The 16,633-nt window shown below is 42.8% G+C and overlaps 1 protein-coding gene across 3 annotated transcripts in view; it reads left to right on the plus strand.

Moving 5' to 3' along the window:
• KDM5B (lysine demethylase 5B) overlaps nucleotides 1–12,665 on the plus strand; it is a 65,303-nt gene extending 52,638 nt beyond the window's left edge. For all 3 annotated transcript variants that reach the window (XM_069459378.1, XM_069459381.1, XM_069459379.1), the window contains 7 exons: nucleotides 2,093–2,272; nucleotides 2,893–3,051; nucleotides 5,849–6,334; nucleotides 7,773–7,884; nucleotides 8,697–8,851; nucleotides 10,360–10,680; nucleotides 11,214–12,665. In XM_069459378.1, the coding sequence (XP_069315479.1) occupies nucleotides 2,093–2,272; nucleotides 2,893–3,051; nucleotides 5,849–6,334; nucleotides 7,773–7,884; nucleotides 8,697–8,851; nucleotides 10,360–10,680; nucleotides 11,214–11,351 (1,551 nt within the window). In that variant the 3' untranslated portion in view covers nucleotides 11,352–12,665. The remainder of the gene's footprint in view (nucleotides 1–2,092; nucleotides 2,273–2,892; nucleotides 3,052–5,848; nucleotides 6,335–7,772; nucleotides 7,885–8,696; nucleotides 8,852–10,359; nucleotides 10,681–11,213) is intronic.
• The last annotated feature ends 3,968 nt before the right edge of the window (nucleotides 12,666–16,633 follow it).

The following is a 16,633-nucleotide window of genomic DNA, read 5'->3' on the forward strand; positions in this document are numbered from 1 at the left end:
AAAACATCTGGGCATCTGTTCTAGTTAATAGGGAAAAGAAGATACACTGTTTGAGGAGATTATGTAATTAAAATGTGACCCCGGAAAGCCAAAGAAAAAACAAGGAAAGTATTTACTATGCACGAAAACTTCCTTAACGGGAGTTTTAGATACAGGCTCTTGTCAATGATTGTTGGTAATACAGTAATTAGTTTTGGTCATGGTCCCCCATTTCACTCAATGATTGGTAGCAGCCAAAAGGTGAGATCATTGCAATAAGGAGAGGCTGGTGGGTAAAATCGGAAAGCAAGCTGTAATTCTAGCACTTTGGGAGGCCGAGGTGGGAGGATTGCTTGAGTCTAGGACATCGAGAGCAGGCTGAGCAAGAATGAGACCCCGTTTCTCCAAAAAGTAGAAAAATTAGCCTGGCATGGTGGTGCAGGCAGGCCTGTAGTCCCAGCTACTTGGGAGGCTGAGGCAGGAGGATCACTTGAGCCCAGGAGTTTGAGGTTGCAGTGAGCGGTGATGAGGACATTATACTTCTAGCCCAGGTGACAGAGTGAGACCCTGTCTCAAAAAAAACAAAAAAACAAACAAAAACAAAACGAGAAAGCAAGAACATGTTTCTGGACAGGCTTATTTCCTTTGCATTTTATATGTGCTGCTTACTGTATTACAGTGTCCTTAAGGGCAAAATAAGTTTTGCCTCATTCCTGAAAAAATAGCCTAACCTTTTTTTGGCGTCATATATTTAAAGACAAGAGACATGACTAATAACAAGGAACCACTTCATATTTAGTGGATTATTTATTTTAAAATGTTATCTAGTATTTTCCTTTCTATGTGGGAAGCACTCCACGTATTTCTAAATGGAGTATCATAGGAATAGCATGTAATTTGTGAGTCACTTTTTTATTTTGTGTGCATCAGAACATTCTGCCCTAATGGTTTCAATCCTGTAAGAAAAAGCATCAAGGGCAATGAAATGTCAATTTGCCCTGTCTTGCCTAGTTGTTCTGAAAATGTCCCTTATGGTTGTTTGTCTAACCCAGGACCACACATTGTACCTAATTGGTATCTCTTTAAGTTTTTCTTAATCTTGCAGAATTCTCCTCCCTACCCCGCTTTTTCTAGTGTCATTATCCAGACAGTTATCGTTTGGTCTGTCCTACCTCCTGGATTTGTCTGGTTGTTTCTTTGTGGTGTGTTCTATCCTTTATATTTCCTATGAATTGGAAGTTAGTTTCAAAACCTTGATGGATTCAAGTTATTTTGACTAGAATACATCGACATGTCAAGTGATGCCGTGTACTTTGTATAGCATCACGTCAGGAGGCAATCGGGATGACCTGCCATTCGTGTTGCTAAGGTTTACGTTGCATTTGAGCAACACTCATGCACTTCATCCTCCGTGATGCTTTGGTTCTTCTTCCGGTTCGGCTGTCTCATTCTCAAACGATAGTTCCCAGACCAGCAGCCTCACCTGGGAACTAGTTAGAAATGTAAATTCATGGGTCCTTCTCTGACCTATGGAATTACAGCATCTGGGGATGGGATCCAGGAAACTGTATTTGAACAAGCCTTCCAGATGATTCTTATGCATGCTAAAGTTTAAGAAACCCTGAGCTGTCTCAACTCATGTTTTAGTTTCCTGGATAATTTATAATGAGTTACTTTAATTTATCACTCATGAGTAGATTAGAGTAAGATATTATTTTGTTGTTTTTTATTTATGTGATTTAGTATGGAAGTCTTGAGTTACTACAAATTTTCATTTCTGTTGGATTTTTTCAAACTATTCATAGGGACCAATGTGATGAGGGTATAAACAGTCAAAACAAAAGGACCACAGAGTATGCATATCATGTTCAGATTTGTATCCTCAGGCGAAACTAGGTTCCCCAGGAATTAGGTGAAAGGACAAATATCACTCTTCCCTCCACCATCATCGGTCAACTGGCAGCTTCATCAACAGCTTTGCATTTAACAAGTTGAAGTCAAGGAGTAATCTGACTTGCCTCATTGATCATGGACTAATCTGAACTGTGCTTTTCCCATTTTACATAGAAATATTCTTTTTTCTAAACTGCTATAATTTTTCTTGACTTCTTAGGTTGGAGGACGTGTGCCAGTATTAGACACACTCATAGAACTTGTCACACGAGGCCGATCTATTCCAGTACATCTGAATTCTTTGCCAAGACTGGAATCATTAGTAGCTGAGGTTCAGGCTTGGAAAGAATGTGCTGCTAATACATTCGTGACTGAGAACTCTCCGTATTCTCTTTTAGAGGTAAGTTTGCAGCCAGCACATCTGAAGACCTTAGATCTAGCTTAGTAAAACATGCAGTCAGTCCGTCACGCACGAAGGTGATGCTACTGATTGATCTATGTTCTGTGAGTTGTTTCCCAGTAGAGCCAGGCAATCTTGTGGTGAAACAACCGTTAAATGTTTTCTGGGTACATTTAGATAGCATTTAGTGACTAAAGAAGAACATTTTTCCTATTGGGTGAAGTTCCTCTATGTTGAAACTGGACTCCTAAACTTAGCCATGCTTCACCACTTGAATTTAGTAAGCCTGATAAGTGATCTCACCCACCTTTTATAAAAGAGCTTTTAGCTGCACCTTTTGTATTTTGGTAGTGTTTGTCAGATTTTTACTTGTTATTTAATTGAATCTGGAATCAAAGTTAATCATTTGTGAGCCTGCCTCCCTCCCACCTTCCCTCCATTCCTCCTTCCTGCTTTTGTAAAGGAGAGTATTCTGGTCTCAGGGCTGCGTGTTCCAGAGAAAATGTTCAATACTAAGAAATGTACATCCTTTCTGCTGCTTAGGCTTTTATTTTGGGAATTCTAATGCTTTATCTGACTGAAATCCATTTTACCAGTGGTTGTGCTTTGTCCCACATTAGGTGCTGTGTCCTCGATGTGATATTGGCCTTTTGGGATTAAAAAGGAAGCAGAGAAAGTTAAAGGAGCCCTTGCCAAGTGGAAAGAAAAAAAGCACCAAATTAGAGAGCCTGAGTGACCTGGAGAGAGCTTTAACTGAAAGCAAGGAGACTGCTTCAGCTGTATGTATTTTCCTTTTCCTTTCTTTCTTGCTGGGGAGGATAATTTCTGTCTCTTTCTGATTTACAGGAATACTGGGAAGGCAAGTAGAATAATTTGAAAATGCTCATTTTACTGAGAAAGACTTTTTAAAAATTGTTAAGTATAAAAGTTTTGAGTGGAAGATACATAGAGGTACAGAAGATTCAGGGTGGGCCTCCCAGTCTGTCTGCAGCTGCAGAAACAGTCCTGTTAATGCCCATGGGTTGATCCAGAAATGCTGACTAAGGATATCCAGGCTGGTGGGCATGTGAGACTACACTGCCAACTGACTAATTTACAGCAGGAAATATACTTCAAAGTGTACTGGATACTTATTTGATTCTGACCTGCATTTAGTAAATACTGTTGATCCAAAAATAAAGTAATGTTTAGCTAATGTGTAGTGGGCACAGTATCAGGATAAAAGAAGATAGCTCTGTGATTTGGATGTTTTTAAGGACAGGAAGCATTGCCTATTCTTCTGTAGCAGTATATGCCTGCTACTAGCACTAGACTGAACGGGTTCATCCTTGGGTCATGGTACCTTCTCCCCTATTTCTTTTTTCTTTTCTTTCGACTTTCTTTCTTTCTTTTTTTTTTTTTTTTTTTTTTCATTATTATTTTCCCTGTTTCTCTGGGGACATCCCTTTTCTATTTCTCTGTAGCTGCCTGACCTCTAGGCATGACGGATATGGAATTACCTTGATTTATGTATGTATTTTGATAGACTTTCTTTGGTGTCTATTTGTATGTTCAGTCAGGTTCTGGATAGGTTTCTGCCATCTAAGCACCATGTTGGTTGTTTTTAAGGAGGCTACTTTGGTCCACTATTACATCTGTAGTTCATTTTTATAAAGACTAACCAAAAAGTATAGTCCCTCTCCCCTGGAATGTTTATATGTCTGTTTGAAACTTTACATACAATACCTTGAATCCATTTTGGTCTGTGTCCATCTAATCTGAGGACCCTGGTTTAGGAACTCTTCCTGTATATTATCTATTGATTTATGGTAGAACTCTGAAAGGTCAGTTGTTTGCTTGCCATTTCTAAGCTATGGGAAGGTACCGTGTTATCACATAACCCACATATATTGCCTGTATGTTGTATTTATCTATGAAAATAAGTGGAGTTTTTTTTTTTTGGTTTTTTTTTCATACCAAAGCTTCTTACCTGATTTGCTTTTAGGTCCTTTTTTTCTTTATAATCCCTCAGTCTTACATTTTCTTCCCCAATCCAAAAAGAGATAATGGAAAGTTTATCTGGCCTTGTGACTGTGTGTGTCATTTGGTGAATCATGATGGATATGAAGACAGATGAATGTGATCATTGGGAATCGTCTTTAACTATGACAAATGAGCATTTTAAGGACTTGGGAGTAGAATTAGGAAAATAGAATAGGTCCCACAGCCTATAGTTCTTGTTTCTAGAGAGAAAAACTCAGTTTTTAAAAATCTGTGCTTTTCCTTTATCTATCAGTCTCTTCTCTGTCAGTGACGTACTAGAGGAGGACTTTAATGGTCCAGCTTTTTGTTGGAACCTGGCTATTGAAACGAGACATCAATTTTGAGGTGTTGGTGAGCAACTCTGACATAGCTACTGATGTGAATTTGTCACCTTTAGACTCACGCATTTAAGACCTTAATGTTAGGCCGGGCGGAGTTGCTCACACCTGTAATCTTAGCACTTTGGAAGGCCCAGGCGGGAGGATTGCTTGAAGCTAGGAGTTCAAGACCAGCCTGAACAAGAGTGAGACCTCTACAAAATATAGAAAATCTATCTGGGCATGGAGGCGGGTCCTTGTAGTCCCAGCTGCTTGGGAGATAGAGGCAAGAGGATCGCTTGAGCCCAGGACTTTGAGGTTGCAATGAACTGTGATGAGGCCACTGCACTCTAGCCCACTAGACAGAGTGAGACCCTGTCTTAAAAAAAAAAAAGACCTAGGCCGGGCGCGGTGGCTCACGCCTGTAATCCTAGCACTCTGGGAGGCCGAGGCGGGTGGATCGCTCGAGGTCGGGAGTTCGAGACCAGCCTGAGCAAGAGTGAGACCCCGTCTCTACTAAAAATAGAAAGAAATTATATGGACAACTAAAATATATATATACAAAAAATTAGCCGGGCATGGTGGCGCATGCCTGTAGTCCCAGCTACTCGGGAGGCTGAGGCAGTAGGATCGCTTAAGCCCAGGAGTTTGAGGTTGCTGTGAGCTAGACTGACGCCACGGCACTCACTCTAGCCCGGGCAACAGAGTGAGACTCTGTCTCAAAAAAAAAAAAAAAGAAAAAAGAAAAAAAAAAAAAAAAAAAAAAAGACCTTAGGCCAGAGTGTGGTGGCTCATGCCTGTAATCCTAGCACTCTGGGAGGCTGAGGCGGGTGGATCGTTTGAGCTCAGGAATTCCAGACCAGACTGAGCAAGAGTGAGACCCCGTCTCTACTAAAAATAGAAAAAAATTATATGGACAACTAAAAATATATACAGAAAAAATGAGCCGGGCATGGTGGCCCATGTCTGTAGTCCCAGCTACTCGGGAGGCTGAGGCAGGAGGATCACTTGAGCCCAGGAGTTTGAGGTTGCAGTGAGCTGTGATGATGCCACTGCACTCTAGCTGAGGCTGCAGAGCAAGACCCTATCTCAAAAAAAGAAAAAAAAGAGAAAAGCGTAGTGTGAGGCAGAGTCAGGATTTGAATGCAGATAATCTACTCACAGACTCTTAACTGCTAGGCCCTTGAATTTTAGGGAAAGGCAAACTCATTATCCTTGATTATTAATTCCTTTTCAGATGGCAACTCTTGGGGAAGCTCGCCTAAGGGAAATGGAAGCCTTGCAGGCTCTCAGACTCGCCAATGAAGGGAAATTGCTGTCGCCTATCCAAGATGTAGAGATGAAAGTCTGCCTATGTCAGAAGGCCCCAGCCGCTCCTATGATCCAGTGTGAACTCTGCAGGGATGCTTTCCACACCAGCTGTGTGGCAGTACCCAGTATTGCGCAAGGTCCCCGAATCTGGCTTTGTCCCCATTGTCGGAGGTCAGAGAAACCTCCATTAGAGAAAATTCTGCCCCTCCTGGCCTCCCTGCAGCGCATCCGAGTCCGCCTTCCTGAGGGAGATGCACTTCGATACATGATCGAAAGAACCGTGAACTGGCAGCACAGAGCCCAGCAACTGCTTTCGTCAGGGAATCTAAAATTTGTGCAAGATCGAGTGGGCTCAGGACTGTTATATAGCAGATGGCAAGCTTCAGCAGGACAGGTGCCAGAGACAAACAAGGTGAATCTGGACTTTGTGGGCTACTGGAATTTCCAAAGCTCATTACCTTTCTCCTGAACCCATAGCCCTGGCGTTGCTGTTCCCTTGGTGATGGCTTTCCTGTTACCAGCACTCGCTGGACTGTAGCTTCCCACCTCTAAGGTCGTGCGTATCTACTGTGTTCTCTCGTGTCCTCTGCTCCTGAGAGTCAGGAGTTGTTTCTCAGACACTGTTTCTGTAGAGCACATGTTTACCTTTTCATATATACAAACAGATTTTCCTTTTATATGTGTGTTAATCCACATATATATTTAGCATATACATATATATGTATTTTTAAATTTTTGCTTGACTAAAAATTTTTTCCCCTGCTTCACCTCACGTAAGTCACTTAGGAGAAAGGAAAAGTGCTTCCTGCCTGCTGTCTCTTTTTGCCCTTCTAGGAAGAAAAGGTTTTGAAAGTGTTTGAGCCTGTGTTGCTTCAGAGGAAAGGGTATGGGTTTCATACCGTTTGGGATCTTTCTGCCACAAGGCAGATGCTTCTCACCATCTCTGGGGTGGGTAGAGTTTTCTCTCTTTTCCATAGGTGGCTGCAGGAAAGGAATGTGAAGACATCAGATAATACAATCAAGAGGGCAGTATTGAGTTTTTTATAAGGTTAATTTGATAACTTTCAAATTTAGTACATATTTCTCTATCAGAGATACCACAACTCTCTTGTGCCATATGAACACAAACATATGAACTATATGAATCAGATTATTGATAAGATCAGAGCTAAAGACCAAAAAATGGTCTCTGTCCTATTTGTTTCTCTGGTTTTTGATCTCTTTCCTGGTTTCTAAAATACAGTGCCTGGCACGTGGCAGATGATCAATTAAGTATTTGTTGCATAGATGAGTTGTGGCTGCTTGGGCAGCCCACAGTGGAGTCATTTGTATTCTTTACCCAGGATGCACTAATTTACCTTTATTAATAAAGGGAAAGGACACGGCTATTATTTACTAATCTGTGGTCAAAGGCATGTTTCCCCAGCTCCTTTAGTAAGGAAGGTAGGGAGGTGGTTGTGAATGATTCCAACAGGTCCTCCTTTGATTACTCAAAGGGGTACATGTCTGTGTTCATCACGTTATATTCTTTAATAAGGAGAATTACATAAGGATTAAAAGGCTACATGGTCTGTTCTCACACAGAGAAAATAAAATGGCTTATTCCCTGATGGTCTTCTACATCTCTGAAATCAGTCCAAGCAAAACTGAAAAGATTAAAAGCTTGGTCTTCAGGAGGCCATGAGTTGATTTGGCCAATCCTAAAATGCCAAGAGACTCTTTTCAGTTTGGAAAAATCAAGTCTTTTTTCTGGTTGCCTGCCTGATAACTCTTGCTACTTTCATTGGACTGATGGGAGTATTTTTAATCATAAAAAAAAGCCTTATTATAAAATGTTTTCCTTCCTTTAGGTATCTCAGCCTCCTGGCACAACATCCTTTTCCTTGCCTGGTGACTGGGACAACAGAACCTCGTATTTGCACTCTCCTTTCTCTACTGGACGGAGTTGTGTTCCCCTCCATGGTTTGTGTTTTGTTGTTATTACTATTCTTTTGAGGGCTGGATAGTGACAGGTGATCTTGTAGGAGGTTTTTGTTACAGATGATCAGATATCATTAAAAAGGCCTTTATTCTTAAATGTAGGATATAGGTTACAATGGATGTGCAAGATGGGGAAGGATCATATTTCAAGGTTTGTAAATGCAAAGGAAACAGGAAGGCTTTGTATCCATTGCTTTCAGGGATGGAAGGGATTATCCCATGCCAATCGATAATTAAATACCAAGCATTTAGGTCAGATGCTAAGTCGAGCTCCCTGTTGCTTCCTTACTTAGTAGAATTGTGGGGGGTCTTAGGGATAATCCGTTTGAAAACTGCCTCCTTGTTTCCTGTCTACCCCATGAGTTCTGCCTAAAACTGCAAGTGGAGCCCCGATCTGTAGTCTCACCATCTCCGTGTACGTCTAGTGATGTGGTCAGAGACCCTCGATCCACTCAGATTATTCAGTCCTCAGCCATCAGTTTGTTTCTGTACTTTCTATTAAAAGCCATCAAGGCAGAGCTATAATTTCTTCTTCGTTAGCAATACGTTAAGTAAGGAGGGTTTGGTGTGGAAGTAATACTTCCTTGGTAATCAGAAGACTTAGGAAACCTAGTTTGGGCTGTTATGGCGTGGCTTTAGGCATATCCAGTAAACCAAACTTCAGCTGAATGTAACTTAAGGAAGAGAGAGGGTGATATGGTTTGAGGGACAGTCCTTCCACTCGCCTCACAGGTCCAAATGTGAATATGAAACACTCTGTTGGCATCATTTTGACTTGGTCTGGTCTTTAACAGGCGTTAGTCCAGAAGTGAACGAACTGTTGATGGAAGCCCAGTTGCTCCAGGTATCCCTTCCTGAAATTCAGGAACTTTACCAGACTTTACTTGCAAAGCCAAGCCCAGCTCAGCAGACTGACCGAAGCTCACCAGTTAGACTCAGTGGTGAGAAGGTAAGTGTCTCAAAGGCTGCTGAGGAGGGCGGGGGTGGGTTAGGCTTTTTAGTGTCATTGCATCTAAATAGTTTGGTGAATGAGATGGTATCTTGGATCCAGAAAAGGATGGAAACTGCCTCACAACTCTGTTCCTAAGGCTGTCAGTGAGAAGATAGGTGCTAGGCATCTGCTACAGTTTGGGCTCTCACGGTCTAGATTTTGGTCCTGTTTTAAGTCACTATGCAAAATTATTTTTTTTAGCAGGTTGCTCCTCATCATTCTCATGTGATAATGGTGTGAAGCAAGATTGTTTTTCCCCATCAGAGAAATGCTATATAGATGAAAATGTGATATCATAGCTGGGAAGGCCTTTTGGAATAGAGGTTTCAAAAATCAAAGATAGTCCTAGAGTTAACATTTTAATAAATGCTTTCATTTACTCCTGCAAACCTAACAAGACAGCTGGTATGGGAACTGGGTGATGAGACAGAGGATGCCCATTTTGAATGCTGACTTACTTGAAGGCTACACCATAATATCCCGTTTCTTAACATAGCTAAAGATACTGCTGCTACTTCTGATAAACTGAGTTTTCACATTTAAGGCCCTGAGGATATAGTTAGGACAGAAACCTACTAGAAGACTGAAGCCAAATTAGAGAAGAACCTCAGAAAGACGGCATGAGGGCTGATACTGGCATTCAGAGTTTAATTTTTTATTATACCACATAGTATAGCACCATCACTGATTATGTTCAGTTAATGCACCTTACTTCTGTAAAGGATGGGGGTGTATGTCCTTAAAGAAGGGAGATACTAGTATGGCTCCTTAGGTGCCTGCAGGTCAAAGGACAGACATAAACACCTAGATGGAGCCAGGCATGGTGGCTCACGCCTATAATCCTAGCTCTTTGGGAGGCTGAGGTAGGAGGATTGCTTGAGCTCGGGAGTTCAAGACCATCCTGGGCAATAGTGAGACTCGATCTCTACAAAAAATAAAAATCAACTGGGCGTGGTGGCGCACACCTGTAGTCCCAGCTAGTTGGAGCCTGAAGCAGGAGGGATCGCTTGAGTCCCAGGAGTTTGAGGTTGTAGTGAGCTATGATGACGCCACCGCACTGTAGCCCAGGTGACAGTGCAAGACCCTGTCTAAAAACAAAAACAAAACCTAGATAGAAACTATATAGTGGTCATTCACTCATGGATTTGGCTAAAGGAAGACTCTTTGTAGTCATCTCTGCATCTTCTGGTGTTGGCTGGCTAATTTGAGGGCCAATCACATCTTCAGTGTTTCCTTTCTCCAGTGTTCCTTTGGTAGCACTAATAGTGAGGGGGGAAGGAAGTTAAACTCAAAACTGGTTGTCCTGTAGGACTTGGGGGAACAGGTGGTAGTGGTAGTTGGGATGCAGTATTTTTCAGTGTGGATCGGGGGATCCGATTTCTAATTGTCACGTTCTCTTTAGCTTCACTAGTTTTAGTAGTAGGCAAACTGTAGGCTAAGGTTGAACTTGCCTGTCTTCTACCCAGAATGACTGTTGCCGAGGAAAGCGAGATGGAGTTAACAGTCTTGAGAGAAAACTGAAGAGACGCCTGGAAAGAGAGAGCCTCTCCAGTGAGCGGTGGGATCGAGTTAAAAAAATGCGGACCCCCAAAAAGAAGAAAATCAAACTGAGCCACTCCAAGGACATGAACAATTTCAAGTTAGAGAAAGAGCATAGCTTTGAGTTAGTCCGTTCCGCCGAAACTCACTCCCTGCCCTCAGACACATCCTATTCCGAGCAGGAGGACTCTGAGGATGAAGATGCCATCTGCCCAGCTGTGAGCTGCCTGCAGCCAGAAGGAGATGAGGTCAGTGAAGTTTGGGCCATAGAGGACGTGCTTTCCCTTAACTCAGAAACCCTGTAAGCTAGACCTCATCTCGCTGGGTCTTTCTCTTCTGCTTGTCTGCTTTGAGCTGATCTGAATGGATTGCTCAGCCCTCCCCCACTGATATCTCTGCTCTCACCATCGTTCCTGGGTCTCCTCCCTTTTCTTGAAGAAACTCTTGTTCTTCCCTTTTTCCTTTTCTTGCTCCTCCAGCTTTCACCGTCCTGGCACTAAGAAGGTGGGAGGGATGCTGACGTGGTGCCCTTTGGCTTACTTACCACAGGGCGGCGCTGTCTAACCCCCAAAGCACACATGACTTGAAGAATGACTTTGACTCGGTTGCTTTGGCTGGGGGGCCGGCTGCACTCATCTGGCTTAGCTGTTGTGCCAGAGGTCCCAGTGGTGGGACGGTGGCCGTTAGTGGCAAACGGCCTGAATATCTTGAGGCTGGCCTGCCCAACTTTGAATCCATTTTTTTCCTCTGAAAACCCCATCTTCCTGCTCTTTGTAACCAGGTGGACTGGGTCCAGTGTGATGGCAGCTGCAATCAGTGGTTTCATCAGGTCTGTGTTGGTGTCTCCCCAGAGATGGCAGAGAAGGAAGACTACATCTGTGTGCGCTGTACTGTGAAGGACGCACCAAGCCGAAAGTAAAAACACAAACACAGACACCACCACCCCCACTTAATGTAATTCAGGACTCCAACCAAGAGGATTTCTTCAAATCTCAGCAAAGCCACAGGACTGGTATTCAAGCCAGCCTGTAAACGGTGCTATTTCTATTCCTTATGGGATCATTTTTCCAGGACTCTTTGAAAAAAAGAAAAAACAACTAAAAAAATTTTTGACACTTTTTGTATTTTTTCCTTAAGAGCTGTTTGTGGTTGTTGAGGTTTAAAAGCTGACTGTTTTTTGCAGGGGTTTCCACCAATTTGAAGGCATTGAAGCTTGCACCTTTTCATGTACAGCATTAAAATTTTACCTCTGTCTGGGATTTACCGGCTTAGGAGTCCAGCTCACTCACAGTGCCCAGAAGGGCATCAGAAATTCCAGTAAATCCTCATTTGAGGAGGCGCTCCCTTGTTTACTCTGTTACCACCACGTTGGGGAACTTTTTAAGTTTTTCACTTTTGGGGTTTTTGTTTGTTTCGTTTTTTCTTTATCCACTTTTCTTTTTCCTGGTAGACTAGGTTTATTTATCTGAGCAATAACTTCTATGTTGGTTTCAGTGGCTGGAATTAAAACAAAACAAAACAAACTTCTGAACAGTGTGTTGGTGCTTTAGCATTCGGTTGATGTGCAGAACGCGAATGTCTAGTTTCTAGTGTCACTGATGAACTGGTGATGTAGAAAAGAGACTGCTCTGTAAGTAATTGCCACAGCTGTACTTTGGCTTTCTCCCTGCCCCTCCTTACTCTCCCCTATTTTTCGGTAGCTTGTATCAAATGTCGCAGTTTATGTTGTGGAATAAACCCTTGGTCCTAATATGACACTAAATGCTGGTTATTTAGAGCCACTAGACTACAGCTTCTTCTGCCCTTCTACCTTGTGGGCTTGCAGAGCTAGAAGGGGTTGCTTGCTTTTGCTTCTGCCCAGCCAGGCTGCAATTGCAGTGGCTGTTAGCCTGTAAACAACGTTAGGGGACTCTTCTTTTGTGCCCTGCTCCGTTTGGTGGGCCATATGCCTCCAGCCCCCGCTAATAAAGAACCCCCCGTCTTCAAGGACTAAAACCTGTCTTTAAAGCCATGCTCTTTTTTAATAATCTTTCTCAATGTTGGCAAATCACTTCAATCCTCAGATCAGTCCTCCTTGTGGAAATGATGCCTTTATTACATTTGAATTGACAGGGAAATTTGGTTTAGGGTTAAGATTGGAAGGAAATCTAAGGAAGATTCATCCTCAGAAGTCTGGGTTTAGTGTATGGGTTGAGGGGAAACTTGTGAATACCCAGGCTCTGCTTCCCTGGTTTCCTTTCCTGTCTCTTGCTAACTCTAGCTGTCGTCATTGGCTGTGCATAGCCCAAAGCTGTTTTCCCTCCTTTTTTCTTAAAGGGCTCTGTTCTACAGTACAGAAGGCATTCTGGTGAACAAAACAGTTTTGCTTAATTTTTCCTATTCTGTTGGTAATACTTGTTTTCCCCACATTCTATAGCCATAAACCTAAACATGGGTAAAACTGGTGGGTCTTTAACAAAATAAAACAACAACAAAACAACAGCAGTTTGTGATGTAGCAGAGATTTAAATGTACTATCCCCTTTTATGCAATTCAAATAATTAAATCTCTTTACGAATGACTTCTAGTTGTCTGCAGTTTTCCTGCAGTTGTGATGTTTCTCCTTGTCCGGTGGGGGTTCTGGGGCCAGAGAAGAATAGTCTCGAGTACAATCTGGAGTGAGAGCGGTTTGGCCTTTTTAGTGTCCAAATTGTTAGAACCCCTGACACTGGGACAGGATGCCGACCGTCCCAGTCCTCACCTTCCACTGAGAAAGTGAGTTCACAAGGAGACATCGCTGCTAGAATAAAGCCTTGGCCTCTCGAGAGCCGCTGCCCGTCCAGTGAGCGCAGCACCCCCAGGCCCCGGCCCCGGTGGTTTTTCTTCTTCACGTGTAGGTTGTGCGCAGTTCCTGACCACAGTGTCCTTGCTGAGGTGAAATCTCTGTGTCTCTGAGTAGCGGGGAGAGACGGGCGTGTGTGTATTTGAACCATCTCCGCTCACTGGGTGAGAACCACTGGTCTTTGTACACGCGATGATGCTGAAGGTGAAGAGAGTATCAGTTGACAGTGCCTGGGTTTTGTCTTCCAGTGTTCCTCACACCCTGTCCACTATCAGACCCTAAAAGTGAATGCAGAGGTCCATTTACCTTCCAGTTTATGCCTTTTATGTACCCAAAATAACTACAGACTGATGTTATTATTATATAAAAACCACGTTTCATTATGTGTTAGCTGTGAAGCTGGCCTGTACCCTAGAGAAACCTCTGAACTCTAGGGGAAAGAAGATAAAATACCCACAAAATGACACGTGAGTTTCCATCTCAGTAGTCCTTCCACCACATGAGGTGGGAGAGGGAGAGGGGAAGGACTCTGTTAGCTGAGAGCCTGAGCCAGGAGGAGCGTCAGAGGGCCAGTGGGTAAGGAAAGAACCTGGTGAACTCAGCGCCTTACCTCCATGACCACTGTTTGTTTTTTGTTCTTCCTTCCAGATCAGACTCGGGGGGGGATCTTTTTTTTTTTTTAATATAGAATAAAAGGTTTGCTTTCTGTAGCCTCTAACCTGGAGAAAGGTTGTGTAATTTGGACTAGCTGCAAAGGCGGTTAATTTCTTACAGCTTTATTTCCGCATTCTGGGAGGTGTGGCTCATTTGTCTATCTCAAGGTTAATCTAAAGCAGAGATGTCACTTGGGGAGGTTCGTAAAAACCTGAATTTCGGCCGGGCGCGGTGGCTCACACCTGTAATCCTAGCACTCGGGGAGGCTGAGGTGGGAAGACTGCTTGAGCTCAAAGAGTGCGAGAGCAGTCTGAGCAAGAGCGAGACCCCGTCTGTACAAAAATAGAAAAAATTAGCTAGATGTCGTGGTGCATGCCTGTAGTCCCAGCTACTGCAAGAGGCTGAGGCAGGAGGATCATTTGAGCCCAGGAGGTTGCTGTGAGCTATGATGATACCATTGTACTCTAGCCAGGCGACAGAGGAAGACTATGTCTCAAAAAAACAAACAAACAAACAAAAAAACTCAAAAAATCCTGAATTTCCCTGCTTCCTTCTGCCATGCAGAGCTTAAGAAAATGAGACATAAAAATCTGGAGGCTTTGGATTTTATATTTTGGCAGACGTGTCTGAGATGCACCTAATTTGCCATTATACCCACCATAAAAAGCAACATGGCCCTTTGGGTGTTAGTGCAGGATAAGCTGAGAACAGGGTAGACACCTGTCTGGGAGGGGGTTACACGTGGCTTTCTTCCCACCTACCAGGGCTGTGCTCCAAAGGCCATTTTGTAATGCATTTCTGCCCCCTTTTCCACTCAAAATGACAATGGATAGCTGGCAGTTCATTAAGACCTGCTTCTGGCTTGGAGCAGGCATTGATTGGTATTGAGTGTCCATGGATGTTTTTGTGGGCTCAATCCTAAGTTTCTTGTCATATAACAGACTGGAATGGTTTATAGATGCCACATACCTGTAACAGGAGATAGAATTAGTAGGTATTTAAGAGTCTTGCCCGTCGCCAGGCATTAAGCCAGAGCTGGTTATTCATCAACAGACTGTGTGTCAGTCCTGTGCAGGGTGTCGGCCTGCATTAACATGGTCTTTCCTTGCTGTAATGCTGCAGAAAACACAGGCCCCCTCTGATGAAGCGTTGCCTGTTGGGAAGAAGAGCTGAGGAAGGCCGTGAAGATCGCAGTGTCGGCCTTTACTGAGCTCCATGTGAGGGTCGGGATCCTTCCTCAACTCCCAGGGACTGGGAAGCACCAGAGTGATGGCTTCTCCCCCTTTGCCCCTGTCACCAGTCCCCTGCATGGGGCTCTTTTCAGCTTCTCAACTTTCTCTGGAGAGGTTTCACACGTGTAACTTGTAATAGAAATGTTACTGGAAATCTGCGTAAACAAAAAATTGTATAAAGTAGGAACTTGTATAAAGGAATACTGTTGTAAATCCATTTTCAAGGTATAAAGAATCAATTTGAAATGTGTATATTTCACTTCTCCAAATTTATGTAAACAGATTTTCATGTTTCAATATTGCTTACATAGGAGTGCACCTTACATTTTTATCAGTGTAATTGGAACACCTAAGCCAGTCAACAGCAGAACAGATAATCCAGCTCCCTGTTTTGGTTCTGGGTTAATTAATTGTACAGGGACGAAGGGCTGGAATGTGGTGAGTTTGGGTATGATTTTTATTTTCAGGATAATCTGCTACATATAGAAGAATGGAATGGTGAAGTCATCTATCCGTTCCAGGTGAGTGGAGGCCAAAGAATTATTCTTTCTGCTTCCCCTTGGATGGGAAAATAGAGAAGAAGTTGCCTTTCTGAGGAAACAAAAGTTATTTGCTTTATTTAAACTAAATGTCCAAAGACCACCCCACACACACACACACGCATATACACACACTCCAGAAATTTTAGCTCCTGGCAAACTTCACCAGCTGGAAGGTGGAGAGGAGAGCGGATGCCAGCATGGCCTCCTCTTCTGCCCAGACCTTTCCACTGCCCGTAATTCTGGTGTGAACACGCACCAAGGATATGATGCACATGATCAGGACAGGTGGTTTGACAGTCAATCAAAAAGTTAAAGGATAGAAAGATTTGATTTTAACCTAAATCATAGATATGCGTATTCACATCATAAACTCTAAAATTGAGAGAAGTTGCAGTTTGGGGATGAAGGCCTTCATTTATAATAACCATAATGTACTATTTATGATTTTCAGCTTGGGCTTTAAAATGAATAAAGAATTTAGACAACATGAATGAATTTGATTTTAGGATTCCAGATTTTTACTTATTTTCTCCAATCTTTTATAAGAATTTCACCCATACCTAAATTGACAGCAAGTTTGACAAGTAGCTCAATCTGATTACATACATACAACAACTCTTCACACTCGTTTCATTGGCTTATGTAGTAGTCAATTAAAATAGTTACTATAACAAGCTGGCTAGTATGTGATTAGGAACAAATTCACTCAATTGGTGAGAGTAGAAGAGGGCATGTTCCTACGGGTACATGCCACAGAAGGCTGTAGAGGTAGAGCTCAGGCTATTTCAAGTTTGTTAAGAGAGTGTCTGCTGCCTTTAAATCACTTGGTCCCGCCCTTGCAAGACTTTCTAAGCTCCTAGGAGATGGCTGCTGTTAAAGATGCTCCATAACTTCTGGAGCTGTCCTAATTCGCTGACCAGTTACGACACGCCTGGAATTTTCTTTTAATACA

This window comes from Eulemur rufifrons, chromosome 27 (genome assembly GCF_041146395.1).
Source record: "Eulemur rufifrons isolate Redbay chromosome 27, OSU_ERuf_1, whole genome shotgun sequence".
Classification (NCBI taxonomy): domain Eukaryota; kingdom Metazoa; phylum Chordata; class Mammalia; order Primates; family Lemuridae; genus Eulemur; species Eulemur rufifrons.